The sequence below is a fragment of the Juglans microcarpa x Juglans regia genome, chromosome 7S (genome assembly GCF_004785595.1).
Source record: "Juglans microcarpa x Juglans regia isolate MS1-56 chromosome 7S, Jm3101_v1.0, whole genome shotgun sequence".
Classification (NCBI taxonomy): Eukaryota; Viridiplantae; Streptophyta; class Magnoliopsida; order Fagales; family Juglandaceae; genus Juglans; species Juglans microcarpa x Juglans regia.
Window position 1 is genome coordinate 21,125,209 of NC_054607.1, and position 26,385 is coordinate 21,151,593.

The following is a 26,385-nucleotide window of genomic DNA, read 5'->3' on the forward strand; positions in this document are numbered from 1 at the left end:
CAAACAATTTTTTAACATTATAATATTTTTATTCAACTTTTTCACTCTCATTTTTTAAAATCTAATAAAACATCTTAACTCAAATCATTTCATTATTACTCATAAAATTTTAAAACATCTTTTTCACGTGCCTTCAATTTTAACTAACCTAATTTAGAGTTTTTTGCTTCTATAAGGAAGGGATTCCCTTATTTTGTCGTGTATGAAGTGGAAAGCTTAATTTGTTCTTGTCTTAATTTGTTTAAGGGCTTTGACTGATCAGATAGTTGCTCCCACCCAAATGAGACTAAAAAGTCAATAACAATGTCTACTTTTTTAATAAGAAAATACTAAATTAATTATTAATTAATTAAATGAGTCGATCCAATATTTGTTAAAATTGTAACGATCTCCAATGGAACATTATGGAGATCTCATACATGATTCTATGGCATTTTCACTAATCAGAATATGAATATGGTATCATCACAATATCCCTATTTATATTTCTAATATTCTCGTCTGGCCAGTCCTACCTAAATGGCATGAGCCAAGTACCTATAATGCCCTAATGGAAGACCTAAACTATATGGTAAAAAGAATATGATCAGATTTCTATAAATAGCAGGATCAAACTGATTTCATTTTGTGCTTCAGTTTAGTTATCAAACAAAAAAGATGCTCTGCTTTACTCCTCATGATCTCCTTTTCATTTTGCTTCAGCTCCTTGTCATTCTCATTGCAAATAATGCATGCAACCAAGAAGATCTCAACTCTCTCATGGCCTTAAAGGTCAGTACGTCCTCTCCTCCTTTAAATTGGTCTTCAAAAGATTGCTGCCACTGGGAAGGTATTTCTTGTGATCACAAAGGTCAGGTCACCCATGTTTGGTTGCCTTCTAAAGGCCTAACAGGAAGTGTATCTCCTAATTTTCTTGGAAACCTTATGCATCTCTCTCACCTAAATCTTTCCCACAATTCACTTTCAGGTTCTCTCCCGAGTGGATTCTTTTCATCCTTGAATCAACTCATGATTCTTGATTTAAGCTACAACTATTTAGTTGGAGATGTATCTTTCCTATTTTCATCTAATGGCTCATCTACTCATCAAGGTTGGCCTCCCTCTATTCAAATAATTGACATCTCTAGCAATCACTTCCATGGTACCATCCAATTATCATTCCTTGAACGAGCTTGGAACTTGATCAAGCTCAAAGTCAGCAACAATAGTTTCCAAGGCCCCATTCCTTCTCATCTTTGCATGAATTCCCGTTTGGTCAGGCTTCTTGATTTTTCTTTCAATAATCATACTGGCCAAATTCCTTTGGGACTAGGAGCATGTTCCAAACTAAAGATTTTCCGAGCAGGCTTTAACTCTCTCTTTGGGTTACTTCCAATTGATCTATATAGTGTGACAACATTAGAAGAAATCTCTTTACCATCCAGTTATCTTTCCGGACCCATTAGCGATGACATTGCGAACCTAACCAAACTCACCCTCCTTGAGCTGTATGCAAATCGATTGAGCGGCAAGTTACCTCCAAATATTGGGAGGCTTTCCAAATTAAAGCACATGCTTCTTCATACAAACTCCTTTACAGGTTCTTTGCCCTCATCATTGATGAATTGCACAAATCTCATCGAATTGAATTTACGAATGAATTTGTTTCAAGGAGATATCTCCAACTTTAATTTCTCCGGTCTTCAACAGCTTACTATTCTTGACTTCACTAATAATGGCTTCACTGGTAGCTTTCCAATAAGCTTTCAATCCTGCAAGTCCCTTAGAGCAATTCGACTTTCCCGAAACCAGCTAGAGGGGCAAATCCCATCAGAGATTGCTCAACTGAAATATTTATCTTTTTTTTCACTTAGTTACAACAATCTAACCAACATCACTGCAGCAATCAAAATTCTGATGCGTTGCAAGAGTCTCGAAGTTGTCCTAATAGGACGCAATTTTCGGCATGAGAGATTGCCGAATGATGATGACATAGTTGGTTTTCAAAATCTTCGACTTTTGGATATTGATGAATGCCAACTGACCGGTCAATTGCCTATGTGGCTATCTATGCTCAAGAAGCTAGAAATTCTGGCACTAAATGATAATCGTATCACAGGTTCAATTCCAGGTTGGTTGTCGACCCTTCCAAGGCTCAAGGTTTTACAATTGTCTCACAACCTCATATCAGGTGAATTCCCAAAGGAACTTTGTGCATTGCCTGCATTAGTATCAGCACAGGCTTATCAACAAGACAATGATTTTTTGCTTTTACCGGTTTTTCACATAGCAAAAAATGAGGTTCGCCAGTACAACTCCCTCTCCTACTGGTACCCACAATTATTTTTTGAGAATAATAGTCTTAGTGGCAGTATCCCCATTGAAATTGGATGTTTGAAATTGCTTCGGGCACTACATCTTGGTCATAACAGCTTCACAGGGAACATTCCAGACCAAATATCAGAACTTACAAACTTGGTAGACCTAGACCTCTCGGCAAATCAGTTATCTGGTGAAATACCAGCATCACTTGCTCGTCTGCATTTCTTGGCTACGTTTAGTGTAGCTAACAATAATCTCCATGGGCGAATACCCTCGGGCACTCAACTCCAAGGTTTTGATACGTCTGCATATGAGGGGAATCTTAGACTTTGCGGCGCCCCACTTCCTCGTTGTGACCATATTACTAATGGCAACAAAGACAAGGACATCCAGAATGGGAAAGATGAACGTACAATTCCATGGTTTCATATTACAGTGATGTTTGGCTTCATTACAGGATTTTGGGCGGTTTGTGGTCCTTTGGCTTTTAATCGTAATTGGAGAGATTCATATTTCCGACACCTGAATAACTTAAAAGACCAACTCTATGTGGCATTCGCAGTGTCTTTGACCAGATTGCACAAGAGGAGGTAATTAGTTTATGATCTTCTTACACAAAAGGGTGTCAATAATTAGTTATGAGTTTAGTAGTTTTTCCTCTATCTCGAGTTCTAAGTCTAGGCAAAGTTTTGTCATCATGCATGTGAAGAAAAGAATGCATCAGTAATCATTTTTGGCATCAGTAGGCAAAGTTTTCCTCATTGCCGTTTTATGTATTGCACTTTTTTGCTTAGTACTGCATGCTATGCCTCACTCGAGTGCGATACTATACATAGAACTTGTAATTGAACTATTTTGTACCTGCAAAAGCTAGTTTATTTTTTTTAATAAACTTGAATAATTGAAAATAAATTAAATTACAAAATTTTTTGAAATTTAATGAAAAAATTTTGTAATTTAATGAAAATTCTATAACTAGTAAATGAAACTATTATAACCTATCCACTAACGACTATAGATGCTATAAAACAATTAATAGAATTTAATCACTTGACTAACATATTATAACTTATATGAACTATATTTACCTTATACGCATAAACTAATGTGCATTCTTTCTCTACAATTGCTTGCTTAATGAGATTTATTGAGTCATGTTGAAACTTTTTTCTTTTAGTTTGTCATATGATATTTACAATCTCATAATAAATGTATCTAATTAGGATGAATATTCCTCTAATCTCTAGCACATTGTATATATCATTCAACAGCACGTGTATGTCACTTATGATGATTAATTATATAATTCGCGACTTCCTTCTTTTTTCTATTTCTACAAATTAAGAGAGAATCTCCATTGAGAAAGAAATAATATTATAAATAATTAAATTTATCTTTTTTTCTATTAACTTAAGATTGCGTGTGTTGCACACGAAGCCCGTGCCGCCAGACACGGAATTGGGCATCGTTCATTACAAAGTCACATGTACGGTTGTTACTCGAAGTGTGACGAAGGGAGCCAGGATATGTGCATAGTCTATAGGGGAGACCATGGTGCATGAGTAATAAATAGATGTGTTTTTGGATACGAAGGGGTTTTTGGCGTGAGTGGTTCTAATAAATGCATTTTGGGGATGGTTGTAAAAATGGATATTTTTGGAATTTTTTTTTTCTTCCATGACTGTTGTGCATTGTTTGTTTGTATAATTTTATGCTTGAATCTCTTGGTTGTCACTCTGGTGATTTATTTACTGAGATTGTGAAATCTCATTTTGGTATTCTTACATACGGTTCCATTTCATGAAATCGTAGACTTTGATGCAGATGAGGGGTATGAGCAGGAAGAACCAGCCCTATCTGAGGAGTGATGGCTTGGGACTTTACCTGTTATTTGTTGTTAGACCTTTGTATTCATTTCCTTTATTTCAGTCGGATGCCTGTATTAACCTCATGGAGGACTTTGTTTCGGGTTGTATCATTTTTAATCTTTTTGGTACTTAGTTTTGACTGCCTTATATTTTTTCACTGCGTTATTTATGTTGTACACATTTTGCATGTTTACACACACTTGCACATGGCGATGGGTGTATGGTCTGTGTGGTCATCATCTAGATATTACGACTTCCACCAAATCGCATGTGGGGGTCAAGGACGCCACACATTCAGTCTGCAATATGTACACAATGTGTTTCCTCCATCAGTGTAACCTGGATCCAACACAGGTAAAGGCCACAAATTCCAATTAGAAACCTCCAAACTAACAAATGCATGGCTACCCCAGATCACTCTAATAACCAGCTAACTTTATATATAGCTTAACTAGAGGAACCTCCTACTAACTCTAAAAACTATTGCATGTGGAGTATGATGATTAGTTTTATCTAGGTTAGTTCACAACTACTAATTAAAGAAGGTATAAAATATTGATTTATGCACACACAATATCATGTACACGTGCTATGATACATACAGAGTCAATAATGCAATTAATGGAAATATATATTTCAAAAAAACAAAGTGAACGTTGGAGAGACAGCTTCTAGAATCATAGAGATTAAATACGTAGCTATGCAGGTGACTTTGAATATGTGAGTAAGTTGTCACCAATTGTGGAGAAATTCTTGGCTATTAATTTGGCATGATTGTCGGGTCATTTAGTTGTAGCACTAATACGCCGCCTCAAGCTCAACGAAGTAGCAGTGATATTGAGCTTGTCCCATAAAATAACAAATTTGGGTGCAACCAATGGCTTAGTGAGAATATCCACGGGTTGGTCCATGCCTGAGGTAAATTGTACCTTAAGATGACCATGAATAACACGTTCCTGAACAAAGTAAAAATCAATAGCCACATGCTTGGCATGAACATGAAAAATGAGATTGACAAAAAGGTATGTGGCACCAATATTGTCACGCCATAAAATGGATGGTTGATGTAGAGAAATGCCAAGATCGTTGAGAAGTCCCTGAAGCCAAATGAGTTTAGTAGAACATCAAATCCAAATCTTCTAATTTCGTGTTGTGTTCGTGTTGGATCCACGGGTCATGTCACATATTGCCACACTTAGTAGACCATTGTGCATGTTGGCCTTAAGGAGTAAAGTCTTGGATATATTTATGCTGAGAGAGAAAAAAGATCATTGTGTTGGAAATGTGCTTCTACACCCAAAAAGAAATGAAGTTGCCCTAAGTCTTTAATCGAAAGACCAATGCATAGGTTTTGAAGTAGTGTATGCATGACAGTCATGGAGGAACCAATAACAAGTATATCGTCAACATAAATTAAAACATAGAATTCCAGTGAGTGTTAACAATAGATAAAAAGGGAACTGTCTGCTTTGGAGGCAACAAAGCCAAGTTCAAGGAAACGGTTACGGATTTTGAAATACCATGGGCATGGGGCTTGTTTAAGGCTGTAGATGGCCTTATGCAGCTTGCACACCTGATGTGTACACATTGTGGTTGGGCCATGAAGGCTACTTCAGAGAGATTACCATCTAGAAAGGTGTTGGAAACGTCAAACTGTCGAATGGGCCAACAATGAATGACACTAATGGAGAGAATGAGTCGTATAGTTTGTAGTTTGACTACGAGACTGAAAGTCACACATGCTTTCAATATTTAGACATGCTTTCAAAGTTGCGAAGTTAGACATGTGAGGAAGATGTGTAGTAATGAAGTCACGCATAGGCTTGCAATATTTGCTTGGAATGTTAACGACATTAGTTTGTGGTGGGGATATTTCCCTTATGTAATTTCTCAAGTCGTTTGGACTGATAAACATTTGTAAGGCTAATGTCTATTAATAAACTTGTCTTCTATCACAAAAAAAAAAAAAAAAAATACACTCGATCTATCTAGAAACCAATTGCTGGGAGAAATACCAGCATCGCTAGCTACGTTGCATTTCTTGCATGTGTTTAGTGTTGCAACCAATCATTTCAATGGAGCTATATATCCTTTAGGCACTCAACTTCTGAGCTTTGACGCCTCTGCACACGAAGATCCTCATAATTGTGGCGGCCCTCTTCCCCATGAGTCATGTGCCTCTATTGTTAGCAGCAACAATGACTTTCAACAGGACAAAGATGGACTTGGAGTTCGATGGCTTCATATTAACACAGTACCTGGCGTCATTACAGGATTTTTGGAAGTATTTATTCCCTTAGTTTTTATTAGTAATTGGAGAGTTGCGTAGTTTCTATTCCCGGACAAACAAACAAACAGAATGGCGTTCAAAGCAGTGTGTTCGGTTGGCCGGGTTGCTCATAGTGCATAATCATCTTTCAAAGCATAGATTGGTTTTAATAGCGTTCTTTATAAATTTGTTTTGCTTATAAATTAATGCTCAATAAATTTTATAAGATTTATTTTATATGTCTCTCTTTTTTACTCAAAGCCTTAATTTTTTGTAAAAAAAAAATTAATATATTTTATCAAAGGTTTCGATTGGATCAATATATTGATAATTTGATATTAATACGCCGTTTTAGTTACATAAAGCTAATTATCTTATAAGAAGAGGAGCAAGAAGAATATTGTAATGAAACGATAGATAGAATGGCAGCCAGCCCAGCCCAGCCCAGCTCAGGCCTCCATTATTTCAATCCAGCCCAAGTTTGAAATTATCGCGAATTTCAGAGGAGCGGGAAATTAAAAATAAAACAAAAAACCCTCTCTCTCTCTCTCTCAAATTCAATTCCGCTGTTCCCACTTCTCTCTTTATAAATCTCCAAATCAAATGGAATTTTAAACCCACTCTCATTGATATACCCTCAAAACAGCAGTGCACAGATCCTTCTCTTTCCCGATTAATATGCTTTAGCTTTCCCTCTTTCCCCATATTTCTCCGATTTAGGGTTTTCTCTTCTCCACAATTTATCTATTGAATTTGTGGATACTGGGACTATGCCGAAGACTAGAAGCCGAGGTGTTGACACCGAGGAAGCACTCCGTGCCGTGAAGCGCGAGCGGGTTAACGGAGACGTGGAGGACTCGGCGTTGGGTGACGATGATTCGGCCGCTGCGAGCCACTTGGATCGCCGGGTACTTCGTTCCAAGTACCTGGCAGTCATGAATCTTATTAACGGTATCAAGAAAATATTACACTTTTCTGATTTTAATTAATTTCGAAATTGTTTGCATTTTATTGAATAGACTGTCTGTTTTTTTTCTTTGCAGATGAGAGAGAGGATATAACGCGGGCAGACTCGGATAAGTTCAGTACTATCATCGGTGAAGTAGAGAGGTTGCATGAATTAGGTATTCCGATTATGAACTTATGATTATTTAGTTATAGTTTATTGATCAAACTAATGTGTCGTATGTTTGGTGGCCGAGAAACGTGAAGAAAGGTGAAAAAAGAAAAAGAAATTTCGTGATCCTGAAACTGAGATTTTGAAAACAATTGAATTTTTGAAATTGCTAGGAATAATCGCAATTTTTCATGTAACGCTGGGCATATCTGCATATGAGACGTAAAACGCGACGGTGATGGTTTCGTACAGACCAATGTGTCCCGTATTGGTTGCACACAAGAGAGTCGTGACCGTTATGTTATTAACACTTTCGTAATTTAAAACCTTCAAGAAAGAAAAAAAATATATAAAAGTATGAAAGGAATAAAAAGCTTAGGAATTTTTTATTTTTTCTTTCTATCTGCAACAATATCCTATAGTTTTTTTTTTTTTTTTTTTTTTTTTATCTACTTGAAGAAAGTGGGCTCACAAATTTGTGTACCGGTTTTGATCACTTCAGTTCAGAAGCCAAGGGAGCAAGTTGCCGATGCTGAGGCACTATTGGGCATTGCTAATACTTTGGCAAGTTCTGTTAAGTCACATTCCAATGAGGGAATTACACCTGCAGAGTTTGTTAACTGTTTTCTCAACGAATATGGTCAATCCAGCAGGGGAGTTTCCTCCCAAGAGAATGCTAAGATTATGGTACGCTGGAAAGATATTGGAGTTGCTGTTGCACCTATTTTTAGCAAGGCTCATGGATGTAGCACCATGTGAGTTTTATCAATATTTTTTACTTCTGAATAAATAAGGGCTGTCATTTTTTCTTGTCTGAATGTGGATTACTTAGTTGTTTTATTGTCTTTCTATATATATATATATATATCTATTTCTAAAGGACTGGACCTATGAATACTGAATTGAAGCAACGGAAGACGGTGGTTCATAGAAAGTGTTCAAAGCCAGCTGAAACTGCTCATCCTGAAGAGGTGAGATTACTTTCTTTCCCCGGCTTCAGTGTTTATGTTGTAGTGACTAGTGGAACGACAGAAGATATGGGTAAATTGTCAATCAGAAGTTGTAGAGATAGCAGGTTCCTCCTTTGACAAAATTTGCGACTGCAGAATGGGAGATCAAATGCTGTCGTTAACAAATATAAAAGTTTAGGCCGATTGTGGTGTTAAGGTTTTCTTGCTTGGGTTCATGTTGCTAAAAGTTGCTTTTCTTTCTAAGATGAAGGAAAGTAAAATAAAAAATGATTTTTATATTCCCCATCTTGGCAGAGAGGTTATGCATTAGAATTGCAATGCTTTATATGATTGGATTCTTTTTTTTTTTAGGTAATAAGTAATTCATTGATAGAAAGATAGGTAGAGCCCAAGTACACTAGGAGTATACAAAGACATTCTAAATAGACTGTTTCCTCCCTTGTCCATTATTGCAAATTCTTCTCATGAGCTTCACCTGAAGCTTGGTGAAAGCTATTTTCTTTCTTGCAACCTATTTGTTGGATGCTTCTTGTAATGTCTCTGGAATTGTGTACTAACACAGTGAGTTGTTTTCAAATGTGTTCTCTGTTGTGTTTTGTGGCCTGATTCTCATGGCAATGCCAAAGTTTAAGATCCAAGAGCGAGTTTGAAATAAATTCTCTATATTATTACATTGGTTCTTCCAACTTGATCTAGCAGCAATGTGCATTTAGCCAGATTTATTATTCATTGTTACAGGTTGATGATACTGGGGGAGAAGGAAAGACAGATACTGACAAGAATATGTCAACAATGTTTGAGATATTAAGGAAGAAGAAGCGTGTTAGACTTGAAAGCTTGATATTGAATAGGAAGTCCTTCGCGCAGACAATAGAAAATTTATTTGCTCTGTCCTTCCTAGTCAAAGATGGGCGAGCTGAAATAACTGTGCAGCAAAATGGTTCTCATCTTGTTTGTAAGTAAATCTTATCAAAATAAATAAATATTTTTTTGTGCTATGAGTGCCATCTGTTCCCATGGTCTTTCTTCTTTTCTTTCTTTTTGGTGAGCGCATTGTTATTTGTTGTTACATTTTCTTTCGCAGCTCCAAGGAATGCTCCTGCTGCCAATTCTGTTATGTCAGGGGAGGTTACTTACGGTCATTTTGTGTTCAGATATGATTTCAGGGATTGGAAGGTACCAAAGAATTTTTGGATTTGATAAATTATTTGGTTTGTCTGCGTGCATGCACCTTGTATTATGAGTTCCATTCAAGAAGCCTGGACTCTCAAATCCCTTACGGGTGGGTACATGGTATCTGTGTAGTGACAATAGAACAAATTCAGGCAATATCCGTTGTATAGAGTGCTCAAACCATATTATGACCACCTGCTATGACTGGAAACTGTATAAAAGTTTCATTTTTGTTTTTTTGAAAACAACTGGCAACAATGGTAAAAGCTTATCAGGATGGCAAGTAAACTTATCCTGTGTCTTTGGGTCTTAAATGGAGTGTATCTTTATTTCCTTGCTTAAAGAAAGTTTGGTCTACTGAGGTCCTGTTAGTGCTTGTCTTATATTTGTGAGTTAGATGACTCGTGGTGTGTCCCTGAAGTCTCATAATAAATCTGGCTCTTTTGATAGTTTATCCGATTTTGTTTCATAATATTGTATGATATTGTATCTTGGCATATTTTGTTATGGGAACCAATCTCTGATTGATTGTTTTACAGCTAATGATGGACGCTGTATCAGTTGGTGAGGAGCTCATGCCACACAGGAATAACACAAACTTGGCAGCTGCTTCTCAGGTGGAGCCAGCAGTCGACAATTCCCAAGCAGGTTTACCCACAACGCCAATAAGGAAACTGACGAGAAACCGTGGCCTTGTAGTGCAGGAAGAATCCATCGTAGAGGAATCACCTGACAACAAAGACGGTGTTCCCAAGAGAGCCAATGCAATCCGTAGGTGTAAGCCTAATAAGCTTACCTAAAGGCTAGGGTAGGGTTGCTAGAAATACACATCATGGATCTCTCTCTTCCCTCCCCTCAAAGATGCAGGTTTTGTCCTCTTTTTGTTCAGTCACCTGCAATTTTTTTGCGTCCTGCAATGTATATATAGCTAGGTTCAATGGCCGTTCTTATCTCTTAGATTGTGTGTATTCCTCTAGGTCAGTTTCAATATTTTAACACCTTTTTTTTTTTTTTTTGGGTTTATTTTTGCCACACCTCTTGTGGTCCACACCATGGAAGCATGCATAGTTTTTTCCCAGCACTTGGAACGTGGTCGTATAGTAATATAATATTAATTATCAGCGGTAATTAGAATCGATTAACTGGCTTGGGTGTCTCTGTTTATCTGCATGAGCTGGCCTTGTGTTCTTAAATTTTATTATTTTCAATTAGCATATTTTAAATAAACTTTATCACTCATTATCCTACGCATCATGCACAATACATTTTTTTTTTTTTTTAATTCTTCTAATTATAATTCCTATACTACATGCTTGCTAAAGGAAAAAAAAAAAGGATAAAAAATTATGTGTGGTATGTGGTATAATAATGATGAGTAAAATTTTTTATTTTAAATAATCACTCATTTTAGTGAAAAATATATGAAATGATTTAATTACGACACATCAATGAATTTGACTGCAATTTCAGATAAAGCTTCGTTATTCTTATTTGTATGACGCGTGATGTATAGGATAATGCATTTATGGGATTGGATTGACAAAATAAATAACTAATCTTCTCACTATGTCATTTGCACTCACTCTTAGGCTATGTTTGAATAGTGGAGTGATTTTAATATTTTATTATTATTTTTTTTAAGTTTTTATTGTTGTTTATTATTATTTAATATTTTATCAATTTTTTTAATATTTTTTTTACTAATATTTACAGATTATTTGAGAGCATCTCAATACTAAACGTACTCTTAAATTATTAATTTTAAAGTTACTCTAATAAATCCAATCTTTTAATCTTGTACCTAAAATTAACACGATCGAAAAGAAAAGAGAAAAAAAAAACAATAGGGTTGTCTTTTGCCAACGATTTGACACATTTTCGGTTGCTACTATCCTACATTCTCACTTTTTCTAACCAAGAATAAAGTTAAAGTAGTCATAAAAGTCTCTTTCGGTCAATCCAGACCAATAAAATATAATACACAACTCTCTACCATGACTTCAAGCGACTTTTCATTGTGAGAAATAGGTGGAAGTTAAATTTTTTGCTCCAGATTTCTTCTTTTTTATTTCTTTTGTTGTATCTATTGACTTTAAGAAGACTATAGGAGGCTTCCACTCCCATCGAACCATATATCCTGTAATCTTTTAGTTCATCTATAATCTACTTGCTTGCTTAAACAAAGAAGGAAAAGAAAAGACAAAAACACAATGGCAACGTCGGTTGTTATGGTTTGGATTGGAATATATTTTATTTTGAAAATTTTGTAGGCATAAATTTGACTTTTTAAAGGGAAAAGAAAATAAATTAGTAGTTTCTATTATTAAAAAAAAAAAAAAAATCTATTTACAAGCCAGTGTGTCACACCGTCCACACCATATAATTTTATTTACAATAAAAATTTAAAAGTCAAATATCTTGCAAACCAAAACTTGTCATGTAATTGTAAACATGTGAAGGTCTGCCACACCGATCTGTAAATAATAAATAAATAAAACACTATTGCCAAAACCAGTAGTGTGAGCGAATGATTACAACGTATAAAAACAATAGGCTCCTGATGTTTTGACAATTCAATTTTGAGACATAACAGAACTCTAGCATTATATGTCTCATGAATTTATCTGCACGAGTAGTTTGATCACCTCAAGCACGATACCTGCCTATGTTCTTGGTAGGCACAGATGAATACTAAGTGCAGGACATGAAAACAAGGACCTCACCCTAAAAATCTAATCTTAAACTAATACTAAGTGCACATCTAGATCTTAGCAGCTTTAACACGTTTAAGCTTCAAATCAATTTCACTCAGAGTTATTACTAGAAAAAATATCGCCGTCCCAAAGAAGGAAAAGAAAAATTCTCAAAACAAAATGGGGCCGCTGGCCAAGCCATTCTATACGGATGAAGCCGAGTGAGGAAAAAAGGAGCAGCAAACTCTAGTGCTTATCTTTTGGAATGTCAAGTTCCTCAAATATTGGACTGTCCACTCCCACACCCATTGCGTTCAGGCCATTGTCAACATAAATGACAGCGCCGGTGATAGCAGATGCCAAAGGTGATGCTAGGAAGGCAGCTGTGTTCCCCACTTCCTCTGTTTAATCAGAGCTTACAAACTAAGTAATTATGTAGTAAAACAAGAGGTAAGGATATAATTAACATTTGGAAAGTCACCTGCAGATAGTTCCTTTTGCAGAGGTGCATTAGCTAGTGAATAGTCAATCATCATATCAATAAATCCAATTGCTTTTGCCGCACGGCTCCTTAGTGGACCTGAGGTCAAAACCAGAAGATAATTCATTAACCCGAGGAATCAAGCTAATGGTGATACCAGGAAATACTTAAATTCTTTTACAAGCCCAAGTATCAAACTATAGACCAAATGAGATCAAGCAGATCCAGGTCCCAAGATGTAAAACAATGGTTACCACCCAGAATGTGGACAGGTAAAAATTTATATAGCTATAGATCAAGGGTGTGGGTAGGTGGTCTCTAGAATTATCAATAATCCGCGATGTGGAAAGATATATTAAGGAGACTTAGGGCATGTTTGGACATTATGAGAATTCTCAAAACTTCTCATAATTTCATTCTCAAATATCACTAAAATACAAAACACTTTTCAATTTCAAATTTTCAACCTTTTCATCTAATTATTACCTAATCATTGGTCAAACACAAAAATCATTACAACTTTTACAAACTTCAAAACAAAAATAATATTAAAAAATTATGCTCAAACAATTTATAATTTATAATATTTTTATTCAACTTTTTCTCTTATCCTTTCCCAAAACCCAATAAAACATTTTTACTCAAACCACTTTACTGCTAGTCACAAAACTATGAGATACTTAAGTGTCTAAACATGCCCTTAAGTTACAAATATTTGCAAATAAACGAGCTAAACATGCCTATTAGCTACATCTTTTAGATGATTTTCATATCCCAGACACGTTCTTGAGCATTGGCAACACTATTGATGGTTCAATAGCAAAAACCAATGCTTGGGGGCAATGACTAGATGCATGTAACTCTTTTTGATAAATTAGACATATGACTGAGATAGTAAACACCATTTTAATTTGAAAGAAAGAAAAGATAGGGCTAAGGTACCAGCAGATATTGTGTTGACTCTGATTTTATGTTTTCTGCCCGCTTCAAAAGCAAGCACCTGAATTGAATCCACACATTAAAATACATGCCAAATACATATCTCAAGCTTAAAAATGTCCCAAGTTGTGGAACGCATGAAAATAAAATAATGCAAACTCACTCGTGTGTCACTTTCCAGAGCAGCTTTTGCAGAACTCATGCCTCCACCATATCTGTTCATAACATATCAGAATTCCATCACCCTATTGAAAGTTAAAACTCCGTAAAGAAGGCCAGCAAAGCAATCAATGCATGACATACATACCCAGGAATAATCCTCTCAGAAGCAATATATGTAAGAGAAATAGAAGAACCCCCTGTAACAGCAACAACCATATATGAATTCCGCCTATGTGCCTCAATGCAAAAAATCTTGTACAATTGAAAAAGCAGATGGCCAAGAACAAGAAGAAAGACAGCATTATTGGATGGCTTGGGTGTAGAAGTGTGCCTGGATTCATTATTGGAACGAAATGCTTCAGCAAAGAAACATAGGAGTAACTTGATGCAGATAAAGCTGCAAGATATCCTTTCCTGGATGTCTCCAACAGAGGCTTAGTGACCTATTAAAGGGGTCATTGCTCGTTTAACTCCTGGTTAAATGTCATCTAGTTATTTCACAATGAGAACAACCATACCTCTGGCCCATTTGCAAGTGAGTGAACAAGTATGTCGATGCTGCCAAAATCCTTCTTCACAGACTCAGCAACTTCCTGCAAGAAAATTTAGAAGCAAGAAGAAGAATAGAAATTATATCTATCCAATTTTGGCATTCTGTATATATAAGTGCAAAGGCCAATGTTTTAGAGACATATCAAACCTGAATGTATTCTTGGATTCCAGTTTTAATATGTCATAAGCATAGATTCTATGCTCATTTGTTCAAGTGCAATCCCTAGGAAAAGTTCCACGTCTAAAGTGGATTTTGAAGTTAAAAAACCACATTCAAATTCGAGTAGACCGTCCATAAATGACCTCAAACCTTTTCCTCAATCTCCAATTACAGGCTCTAAAGGTTCCTTGACACTTAAACAGAACAAACAGATGTGGAACAATGAGTTTATACCTCAACAGTCCAATTACTAGATCCTGCATAACGTTTGTTTGTTTTTACCTGCAAGAAGTAACATCGCATGTTTATCAGTAATACATTTGACGCTTTTCCAAATTTTTTTTGTATAAATTATATTTGTCTCCATCTGTAAAAATAAATATTTTTTTAATAATCATAAAAATAAATAAATATATGAAGCATATCCCATAAATTATATCCCTCTTGATTCATAAAAATAAAAATAAATGAAGTGTATTCCCCTCCATTACATCTTCAGGTACATCCTCAAGGTTGTCGAAGACTGCATCTAAAGGATATACTTTAGTAATCTCCATCAAAGAGCCATCTGGCAACCTGACTCATGAAATTTCTTGTTAGAAGAGGCCATCTAGAAGTATTAACCAGTGTGTGCAATAAAATACTTACACGCGTGACTCGTCAAACTTTCCACGTCGCAGGCTGGATTCAAAAATGTTCAAAGCCTAGAGAAAAGCTTATAGTCAGTAATTATCCAAAAAAGAGATACAAGGGAACTTTGGGGGGAAAAACAGAGTGCTGAAGATCAGGCTGATTACTTACAGGCACCCATGTGCCCACCAGAATTTCAGCACCCGCAGCTGCAAGGGATTTTGCTATTGCCCAACCATATCCATTGTCATCAGCTACACCAGCGATAAATGCCCTCTTACCTACACAGATTACTCCAGGTTATAGTCTCTTTTAATATATATGTGTGTGTAAGTGTGTGTGTGTCCATGGGTTTCTTTGACCTGTGGTAAGCATCAATGAGGCGGGTGTCAAAGACCTGGCCATTTATCAACATTGTGTATGTAATCATCACAGATCAATCCACAAGCTAAGAATTTAAGGAGAAGTTGCAACTAAAAGAGGTTTGGTCAAATGCCATCATTAGAGTAATATATTGGATACAGCTGTTAGACTGCAGTCCACATGCATATACAACCAAATAGAGTGGACATCAAGAAACAAAGATGTTACAGAGGTTGCTTCTTTGAATTCCATAGTTTCCACCAGCAATTGTGAAGAAGCATAGGAACACTGATAGATCAAGGAAATTAGACAACTTACTACCATCACAATCTCTCAGTATCAGAAAACACAGGATGAAAGTGGAAACAGAATAATCGCAAGACCTTTGGAACTCAGAGAAGGGGTTAACATACGAGCAAAGATCAGGACCAACAAGGGGAAGTGAGAAAAAGGGAAAACTGACCTCTCAAATCAATTGGCAAACCTGAGGCTGGCTTGTTATCACTAGCTTCAGACATTGCTTTAGTAAAAAACTTATCAAATTTAATGGAGGATGATGTAAAACTCCGTTGGAAAGGTATTACAGATGATATATGGCATGCACTTGTAAGCTTATTCCATGATGCTGCCTTGCAATTATCACCAAGAATTGCAGCACCTGCCTTGAAAAGTCTACGAGAAGAAGAAAAGGAGGGTCTCACTGCTGCAATTTGCAGGCCAGAAGCCGCTGTTGCCATCTCCAATAATTGAAATCTCACAGTGAAGAATAGAGATCTATAAGAATAAGGGTAATTGTGTTAACACGTAGAAAAGTGTATAGTAAATCTCAGCAATGAGCTCTAACCTAAAATGGGTGAAGTTGCATGTTCATGACCCATTAGTATTTGGGTTCATGACTGACTTACTAAAAAAGAATGGAAAGAAAAATCCTGCAGTACAAGAAAACTCACAATTTTCACACTAAGTGATATGGAGATTCTATTATCTTACCATGCCTGACATACCCCATCCCCTCCAATATATGAACTAAATGTTAGATATACTTGCGTGTTAGCATACTCTTGATTAAAAATTCAAATTCTTCCCGCCCCCCAACCCCCACCCAAAAAAAAAAAAAAAAAATCCTCAAATATGTCAAAACATCCCGTGGCCGTGCATGCCCAACTTCTGCCATAGTTCAATTCAAAGAAATGAATCTAGAAATATACTCTAACTGAAAATTCCAAGCTTGCACAAGAAGACAACAAAAACCCTTCGATTTGAATGGTAACAGCATAGTTACATTGCATATCAATTGCTTGTTAGTAACATAACCTAGAAGCACGAAAAAAAATCATTTAAACTTCATTATTTTAAGCAATTTTATTGCTTTATACATTTCACAGCCTGAAAAAAAATAGCCACCATTCTAAATTTCGTTTTTTGACCTCCAAATTATTCAACACCATCATTCTGATTTGTCACACTGCTAAGGAGAGTAAGTAACCCTTAGTTTGGCAGAGCAGGGGACAATCCATTAGAACCCAGAAACTGAACCGAGATAAAAACCCATGAATCAGGAAAAAAGTTTAAGCTTAAGTCAGAAACAGGCCAAGACAGAAAGTAAATGTAGGCATTTTTGTAACTTTAAGTCCAGCAATTCCAACAGCAAGAACAACAAAGACACATACAGAGACGGGCAGAAACAAAGGGAAAGGCTTTACCTATGTGCGAGAGAGAGCGCCAATGCGGAGAGCGTGGTGAAGAGAACGATGTGAGTTCGTTGAATAAGTAGGGATTCGTTGGGAGCTAAAGACTCGAGAGTGAGGGCATCGGAAACATCGAAAGACAACAAAGATTGAAACCTTTTTGAATATTCGGCCCCTTCAATTATACCGCTGGTTTTGCCCACTCGATGTGGCAATGCCACGTGTCGGCCAACCGTTTAAATTAGAAAAAAAAATAATGTACAACAATAAAAAAAATTAAAAAAAAAATGCAATAGACAGCTGAAGGGGGAAAAGGGTAAACATGCCCCAGCGTGAGAAACCCTACTAGAAAATAATATTTGGTGGATTAGTCAAAATTAAAAAATACTTTTAATAAATGTAAGATAAATTTAGTTTTTGATTATTTCATTTACATAAATCTCTACAATAGAATATCTATTTTTTTTATTATATAGCAAAAAAATAATATAAGATAAATTTGATTTGACTATTCACATCAAATCTCCATATTAGATTATCCATTTATTCATTATCTAGTAATTAGCAATTAATAATTAATCATCATTTAATTTTTTTAATTATTAATTTATCTTATTTTATCATATTTTACCTATTATATATTAATTAATAATCATATTTTAATTAAATTATAGGTTAAAAATTATATAAAAATGTTTTAATTATAAATCAAGTTTTTATATTTCCCATCCAACTGTATATTTTTTTACCAAATTTTCTTCTACCCGACCTCCATCACCTTCTCATTCAGTAATCTCTCTCTCTCTCTCTCTCTCTCTCTCTCTCTCTCTCTCTCCATGTCTTCCTTCTATTAATTTCATTTTAATTTTTTGAAGGTTATCGGAGGTAGGGGTGGGCAGCAGGGGCCCACCCCACGCTACCCCACATGGGCGAGCAGGCTACTCCACACCACCCATGCGGGGGCGGGTTGACCTCAGCAGGGCCCCGCCCCACACCCCGCTCCGCACCGTCCTAAAAATAATAAATAAAATTATTTTTTATATTTATATAAATATATATTATATATAAATATATATAATTTGTTAAAAACTTGAATTCAAGTTAATGGATTGCATTGGCCTCGTATACAAAAGTTGGCCTAGGAGGCCAATGCAATCCATTAACTTGAATTCAAGTTTTTAACAAATTATATATATTTATATAAATATATATTTATATAAATATATATAATTTGTTAAAAACTTGAATTCAAGTTAATGGATTGCATTGGCCTCCTATACAAAAGTTGGCCTAGGAGGCCAAAGCATTCTAAAATACAACTCTAATGAGTTTATATTTTTTTGAATAAAATTTATAATTATATTATATTATAATTTAGGTCTAAAAAAAATTAGACTAAAACAAAATTATAGATCCAGTAAATCACTGGATTGAGCGGGGTGCGGTTTCAACCCCACCCCCCACTATCGAGGCGGGGGGGGGGGGGGGGGGGTAGGGTGCGAGGTTGAAACCACACCCCCGCATGGTGCGGAGTGGGGAGGGGGTGCCCCCGCCTAGCACCATGCGGGTAGCACCCCTAATCGAAGCTAATAACAGAGTCTCTCTCTAAAATCCAATACACTCCACAAGAGGGCTCCTACATTTCTGTCAAAGCCCTAATCGAACCCCTCCTCCCACACAAAGCCTCCCTGTCCTCGACCCATGAAATCCTCTCATGGATTCCCCAGCACCTGTCAGTCTCTGCACACTCGTCCTTTCACAAGCTCTTCAAAGCATACTGTAGTGGAATTGATTCCAAAGGTGCTACAATTGTTGAAGGAGAGGATTAAGGAGAAGCAGATCAACAAGAGAAATGGGGACAGTTGGAGTGTGGTGGTGCAGGGGTGCGGTGGTCCTCTTGCCGACGAGACTTCGAGTGGTGGTGCGGTGGTGTTGTCTCTTGTCGAAGAATGACGCTGCTTGGGGAAGAACTTTCCGGTTTTTTGAGAGGGAAGTCGAAGAAGGCAGTTGTGAGAAAGAAGAAAGAGATAAATAAATGATAAAATATATATTTGGTCTATCTACAGTAACATTTAAATTTAGAAAATATTTTGAAAGTAACTATAGTTGGAATTTAACTAATCCATTATGATGATATTTTGGGGTCCAATAGTTCAACATGTGATGGATTTAGTTTTTAGCTAATCCAATGAGGATGCTCTTAAAGCTACCTCTTATCGATTCCGATTGAGTAAATATTTTCATATGAAAAGTCTTCAAGGTTGTAGGTTCTATTCTCAAGATACATCTAAGTAAAAGAAAGCTAATCATATATGTTGAAATGGTAGCTTGATTTCCTGCTGAAAACGTCATTCTAAAGACTTGATTTGACTGTGGCTCAATCCTGGCTCAAGCGAATTTCAAACAGATTGTTCAGTTGGCAATTCGCTCGAGCGAATATATTGAAAACCTAGATAGTTGGCAATTCACTCGAGCGAATATATTGAAAACCTAGTTCTCATGTCGTTTTATATATAAACTTATTTTTTGTAAAGGGAGATATGAGAGTCATGGCCAAAACAGAGAGAAAAGATAGAGAACTACTTTTGTAAGATTTGAGAGCTCATTCATGGGTGTATTGGGGCTTTCGGGATTGAGGAGTGATTTATGGTTTCTCTCTTGTATTCTATATTTGAGATAGTGAATTCATTGAGACCGACCCCTCCAATGAACGTATGCTTGTTTAAGACCGACCACTTAAATCTTGATGTTCTGTATGTATGATTGTCAAGTTTGTTATTTTCTTTCACTAATTTATTTCAAAATCGTCTCTAGATATCCAGCTAATCATAACAAATTGGTATCAAAGCACCAAGCTCCATGGAAGGTCTTGAGAGATGGAAGTAGAGAAGTTCAATGGTCAGAATAACTCTAGCTTATGACACATCAAGATGAAGGCTTTGTTACGACAATAAGGCTTGGCAAAGATCTTTGATTAGAAGGTGTCGGATGAATCTCCTTTACCGACAAAGGAAGATGAAGAGAAAGTACAAACTGTTATTTTGTTGTCCCTCTCCGATGAAGTATTGCGAGAGATTCCTGATGAAGAGACTATCGTCGGTCTTTGGAAGAAACTTGAGAGTTTGTACATAAAGAAGTCGCTGACCAACCATTTGTATTTGAAGCAATGGTTGTACACTCTCAAGCTAAGGGAAGATACTCCTATTTTCGATCATCTAGATGAATTTAATAAAATCATTATGGATATGAGGAATAGTGATATTAAGCTTGATGATGAAGATCAAGCATTAATTGTGTTGTGTTCTCTGTCGATTTCATTTGATAATTTTGTGAACTTGATGCTATATGGTAGATATATTATCTCATTGGCAAATGTAAAATCTGCTTTGAATTCTAAGGAGGTTATAACAAAATTGGGTGTACAAGGCACAGATAATCAAACCGATAGCTTGTTTGTAAAATGTTCTTCTAGTAGTAGATCCGAGGAAACAAGTATCTGGAACTTACAAATGATTTTTAAGACTAGACCCACCTTGGTTCTTATCAAGTTTGGAGAAGAGTAGGGATAATTCTAGTGGAAGCTCAAAATTTAACAAGAAAAATGTTAAATATCACTACTGTCATATGTTTGGTTATTACAAAACAAGTGTCCCAAATTGAAGAATAAGAAGGAAGGTACAAGTTCCTCCAATATTGTTAGCGTTGAAGAACAGTCTAACAACTTTGATGTTATCCTAGCAGTCAATGGCTCTAGTAGTCGTTTTAATGATAAGTGGGTCATGGACTTGGCTTATACGTTCCATATATATCCCAAAAGAGATTGGTTCACTACATACGAATCAATCAACAACGATTCTGTTTTGATTGGTAATTATATGGCTTATGATATTGTTGGGATTGGTGCAATCAAGATTAAGATGTAAAACCATGTGATATTGTCAGGATACCATACAGTTGGATCACTTCACATCAAAATGAAGTAGTTGGGCGGATGAATGCTTTTTGAATGTCAATTTGTCTAAATATTTTTTGGATTAAACAGGTTAACACAACTTACTGCTGGGTAAACTTTTCTCCTTCCACAGCTTTTGAGTCTTTGTTTCCACAAAAGAGGAGAGCGGTGTTATGACAAGAAGGTGGAGTTGTTGGAAGAGCTTCACATCATGCTATTAGAAAGAAGCATGATTTTGAATTTGGTATTGGCGCATAGTGAGAGCAAGTCTACAGTTTCGTCTGGTAGATAGAAAAGGCAGTTTGGCCATCTTCGGGATATGCTCATGTAGACTTTGTGGTGTATTTATTTTGGCAGAGAATATTGAATCTCTTCATTAGGACCAAGCTTGTGATTTGGTCAACCAATGGAGATGAAGACTTTTGGGTGGAAATGAGTTTTCAAGAGATAGGCATTGTGCATCCCGTTTGGGATTTGTGGAGGAGTTTGGTTTTCGATCTTTGGTGGGCATCTTTGATGTCTTTATTGTCGAGTGGTGAAATTCGATTTAGTGGAATTCATTTTGTAGAGGCTTAACATAATTCAAGCCAAGGTAGAGATTTGTTGGAATGGTGGCTTGATTTCCTGTTGAAAACGCCATTCCAGAGACTTAGCTTGACTGTGGCTCGACTCTAGCTCAAACTTTGGCTCAAGCGAACTTCAGATAGATTGTTCGCTCGACATCTGCTCGATAGTTTGCTCGAGCGAATATTTAGAAAACCTAGTTGTCATGTTGTTTTATATATAAAAGATATGCTTTTTTTGTAAAGGAAGATGTGAGTGTTGCGGTCAAAATAGAGAGAAAAGAGAGAGAACTCCTTTTGTGAGACTTGAGAGCTCATTGGGTGTATTAGAACTCTTGAGATTGAGGAGTGATTTGTGATTTCTCTCTTGTACTCCATATTTGTGATTGTAAATTCCTTGATAGCGATTTCGCTAGTGGATGTAGGCTTATTTAAGCCGAACCACTTAAATCTTGGTATTCTGTTTGTGTGATTATCGATTTTGTTATTTATTTCCGCTAATCTCTTTCAAAGTCATCTCTAAATATCCAGCTAATCCTAACATCATAAAAGAAATCTACTTGTAGTTGACTATCTCAGCTGGCATAAAGATAACAACGATGGACGGTGGCTTGAAAATTGGAAGGGTAGCTCCACTGAAATCAATGGAACTCAATCAGGGAGGAAGAGCATTCCTTCTTTGTAGAAATGAATTTAGGGTCTTGCCTTTCAAACAATCAGATGCATTTTGTTTTGTATTTTAAAAGGACAATGCTATGTACACAAAGGATTCTCATCGAGAATGCTCACCCATCAAGCTTTTTTTTTTTTAAAAAAAAATTCAAACATTTTTTAAAGTATTTAAATATTTTTTAAAAATAAAAAAATCACAAATTCATTTAAAAACACTTATTTAATCATTAAATAAAAATAAAATAAAATGCAATTCGGTAAACTTTCTACCTATGTGGGAATAGTATTTTTCTTTTTAAAAATAATTGATCTAGGTGGTGGACACGTGGCATGGCCACATAACCTTGGGCTAGTGGAACTCTTCGAAGTAGTTTTCTAGTATTCTACAATGCTTTTACAAGCAGCTGTTAAGGCGACTCGATGAAAGCCTCTTGTAATGTGTCTATGGTAACATAAAATATATGTCTCACGACGATAATAATGGTTATTACGGCCAAACTGATAGGACGACCACTTTTTAAATCCAAACAAAGTTTATTCCAGCCATATTTCGATGGATAGATAACTTTTTTTACAATCTTTTATTCAATCATATTTTAAAATGAGGATATTTTTTATAAAATGATAATATGTTTAGAAGTTATTATACAAAATATATTTTATTTAAAACATAATTATGCAAAGGGCTGTGAAAATAATTGTGTATTTATCATTTTACTTTTCGAAACCCCACCTCTCGTTTTTCATGAATATTTTTCCTATCATTTTACTACATCAGTAATATTAACAGTCGACATATGTATCACCTCAATATTTTTCTATTTCTTAAAGTAAAAAAAAAAATAAAAATAAAATATGGATATCTTAAAAGTTATAACCATTTAACATGAATATAAGAATTAAGAAACCAAGTTTGTTACTTTCAAAGAAAATAGCCCACTACATATGGTAGTAAGCCCAAGAGACCATCCTTGGCACTTTTTCGGAGGTTAGAACCAGCACCTTGCATGCATGGTCGAGCAGGCCTTGTACGTAACTGGACTCAAAGAATTTTTTAGAGCTCGAAATATGTGAAGTGTTCTGGCAAAACTTTATTATTTATATGAGTCTCATGAATAGCATTGAAGTAAAAATTATATTTGCAAGTCGATTTGTAAAACACACCTTTTATATACTGTTAATATGATAGAATTTGATTTGTAAGAGAAGTTTAAAATTCATATCTTTTACAAATTAAATCATGCCATGTCAATGTTGTGAAGGCCCACTATAAGAAAAAGCGGTTTCTGCAACCAATTTTTTTCCGGCAACTAAAAAATAGTTGCAAAAACCTATGTTTATTGTTTGGCTTCAAAAGATCTGTCGGTTTTTAAAAATCGTCGGAATAAAGCCCTTTTGCAGCAACAACTTTACGCCGCAAATGTAGCAGAAGCAAATAGCCATTTCTAATGCACTGTTAGGGTCTATTATCTACCTTGAATTGTAAGTAAAAATACTATTTTCAAAGAGTTGTTATATTCTCAAGCTAGCATGTAGAGTACACCATCTATATCACTTAAATGGTAAGATTTGATTTGTAAGTCTTAAATTTTAAAATTTATTTTCTAAATCAAATTATATCATATAAGCACACAATTTCACTAAGTGTGCTTTACATATTGGCTTGATAATAGAAATTTTCCTTTTCAAAATATTGCAGATTTTATATTCTAGGTCGTTTTCTCTTCTACTGATCTTGACTTTAGAATTCAGATAGATATTATATATGTGAGATGACCTTATTTATGATTTAGCATTAACATGCTTCCATTTTTCATCCAAGCCAATATGAACTAATTAGATCAAAACCCTTCCTTTTTTCCTTCCTCCTATGCTCAAGCACATGATAAGTACTCCAACATAGCAGGCACACCTATCTAAATATATTATATAAAGTGGGTAGAGTTGAATATGATCAGAAAAAAGGTAAGAAAATGAAATAGATAGCTTGTATCCAAAAGCCAAAAAAAGAAGAAAACTTATCAACAACAATACCAAATAGGCAATAGCATTGGATCGAGAAGAAAATGTAGGTAGAGTACTTGATGGCAAACGAATCGAATAAGTAGATACGTGGGTGTCCTCCAGATCAGAAAAAACCTGTTTTGCTGGGGAAAGCAGTGGCGCATGGGGCTCCTTAGAAATAGTTAAAAAAAAAATGTGCAATTTTAATAGTGTAACCCACCTTCGTTTTGGTACATGTGTCACTTCAAATGGGATATTAATTTATTCATGTTGCATGAGAGAAACTATTTGCAAGTCAACGTTTCATATTTTTGAGGTCCTGAAAACTCGTATTTTCGATGGTTCCTATTGTTCTTGTCCCACGCAGACAACATATATCAGTTCAAAAATTTTATGTACAATTATTTTTATATATTTTTTTGTACATTTTATTAATGTGTTTAGTTGTGTCATTTTTTTTAATATAAAATATCTATTTTGATTAATCATATCAGTAAAATGTATAAAAAATATATAAAATGATTATACGTAATATAACTCATATCAGTTTGTAGCCATCGATGATTTTATCTTGCAACTAGACTTTTTGGGTGACCAAGATATAATATATAGGCCGGTTGTAATGTTACTCACTTTTAAATGCACATAATATCATAAAGTCTCGTCGTTTTCGTAAGTGAAATTAATTTTCAGTAGGTCCAACATAATTATTATCGGAATTGACAACTCCATGTCAGACACGAAATATCAAGGACCCCAGCTACCATTGATTAATATCGAATATCATGAACAAATAATATGGGTAAGTCACATGTTAAATTATAAGAAAACTGTTTATTTGTAATCCGTTAATTTCAGAGAAATTATTATTTATAATTAAAATAAATCTGTTTTAATCACAAATAGTCTTTTCACTGTAATTAAATGGCTACAAAACCCATTTTTCTTGTATTGTTACCATTGTCCATTAATGCATGCTACATCGATCCATCGTCATCATTTGGCTTAGATCAGAGTCTCAGCGCATGTATATGCGAACGTAACAATATTGTTAATATTCTTCAGATCCACGCCTATATATCTACAACACAATTGTTTTTTAGTGACGGTTAGGAAATTGTGATAGTCCCTAGACCGTCACTAAAAGGTATTTTCTGTGACAGTTTCTGCAAACCGTCACTAAAGATAGAATGAGATTTTTTTACGTTCCAACGTATGGGAAATATGCGTTCGAACGTTACATATACGTTCGAACATTATGTCTGTTTACGTTTGAACGTAAAATGTTTTGGCGCAACCGTTCAAATGTTATTAATTTTACGTTCGAACGTAAAATGTTTGCACCAATGTTCGAACGTTAAGTAATAACATTCGAATGTTCATTGTAAATTTAAATTAAATGACTTTAATTTAAAAATTATGTGGTTTTTATTGTGCATAATTTGTGAACAAGTCTAAAAAATTGAATTGTATATATTTATATATACACACTTTGTAATATATAAATATATATTATTGATTTATATATATTTGAAATGCAGTGATTTAGTATTAAAGTTGAAAAATATAACATCAAAGAAGATTAAAAATTGAAATTAAAAAACGATAGAAATATTCAATAATATTTTTCGTTACAAATATTAAAAATAAAATACAAAATTTGATATTAACAGTCAAATGATAATGTTATCCGCAAAAGTCGAACTCCGTACCTCCTCAGTCAAGGTATCAACCTTGTCGTTAAGGATAGTTACACGATGGGTGAGTTCGGCAACAGACGCCGATATAGCCTCGAGCGATCGATCGATCTTATGATCGATATGCGCA

The 26,385-nt window shown here is 35.3% G+C and overlaps 3 protein-coding genes across 3 annotated transcripts; 2 read left to right on the top strand and 1 right to left on the bottom strand.

The window, feature by feature from the left end:
• Positions 1 to 657: 657 nt before the first annotated feature.
• Positions 658 to 4,349, top strand: LOC121240939 (receptor-like protein 2). Its single transcript, XM_041138455.1, has 2 exons — positions 658 to 2,891; positions 4,114 to 4,349. Exons 1-2 carry the CDS (start codon positions 658 to 660, stop codon positions 4,118 to 4,120), a joined length of 2,241 nt encoding a protein of 746 aa, XP_040994389.1. The 3' UTR covers positions 4,121 to 4,349.
• A 2,602-nt stretch (positions 4,350 to 6,951) lies between these two features.
• LOC121241093 (non-structural maintenance of chromosomes element 4 homolog A-like) lies at positions 6,952 to 10,776 on the top strand. The gene is made up of 7 exons (XM_041138702.1): positions 6,952 to 7,389; positions 7,482 to 7,562; positions 8,058 to 8,310; positions 8,436 to 8,526; positions 9,265 to 9,481; positions 9,611 to 9,702; positions 10,239 to 10,776. The coding sequence occupies exons 1-7, from the start codon at positions 7,209 to 7,211 to the stop codon at positions 10,497 to 10,499; spliced, it is 1,176 nt and encodes a 391-aa protein (XP_040994636.1). The 5' UTR covers positions 6,952 to 7,208; the 3' UTR covers positions 10,500 to 10,776.
• A 1,443-nt stretch (positions 10,777 to 12,219) lies between these two features.
• LOC121241092 (enoyl-[acyl-carrier-protein] reductase [NADH], chloroplastic-like) lies at positions 12,220 to 17,534 on the bottom strand. Its single transcript, XM_041138701.1, has 13 exons — positions 17,383 to 17,534; positions 16,143 to 16,453; positions 15,488 to 15,597; positions 15,335 to 15,390; positions 15,178 to 15,262; positions 14,921 to 14,968; positions 14,493 to 14,567; positions 14,306 to 14,417; positions 14,120 to 14,171; positions 13,976 to 14,027; positions 13,816 to 13,873; positions 12,874 to 12,972; positions 12,220 to 12,793 (listed from the first exon to the last, which is right to left on the bottom strand). Exons 2-13 carry the CDS (start codon positions 16,414 to 16,416, stop codon positions 12,639 to 12,641), a joined length of 1,176 nt encoding a protein of 391 aa, XP_040994635.1. The 5' UTR covers positions 16,417 to 16,453; positions 17,383 to 17,534; the 3' UTR covers positions 12,220 to 12,638.
• Between the last annotated feature and the right edge of the window lie 8,851 nt (positions 17,535 to 26,385).

Excerpts from the sequence above, each read along its gene's own strand:
- LOC121240939 (XM_041138455.1), top strand. The coding sequence starts at position 658 with ATGCTCTGCTTTACTCCTCATGATCTCCTTTTCATTTTGCTTCAGCTC.
- LOC121241093 (XM_041138702.1), top strand. The coding sequence starts at position 7,209 with ATGCCGAAGACTAGAAGCCGAGGTGTTGACACCGAGGAAGCACTCCGT. Across the intron at positions 7,390-7,481 it reads AGTCATGAATCTTATTAACG|ATGAGAGAGAGGATATAACG; the intron begins GTATCAAGAAAA and ends TTTTCTTTGCAG. Across the intron at positions 7,563-8,057 it reads AGAGAGGTTGCATGAATTAG|TTCAGAAGCCAAGGGAGCAA; the intron begins GTATTCCGATTA and ends TGATCACTTCAG.
- LOC121241092 (XM_041138701.1), bottom strand. The coding sequence starts at position 16,416 with ATGGCAACAGCGGCTTCTGGCCTGCAAATTGCAGCAGTGAGACCCTCC. Across the intron at positions 14,172-14,305 it reads CGTTCCAATAATGAATCCAG|GGGGTTCTTCTATTTCTCTT; the intron begins GCACACTTCTAC and ends TTGCTGTTACAG. Across the intron at positions 12,973-13,815 it reads AGTCAACACAATATCTGCTG|GTCCACTAAGGAGCCGTGCG; the intron begins GTACCTTAGCCC and ends TTTTGACCTCAG.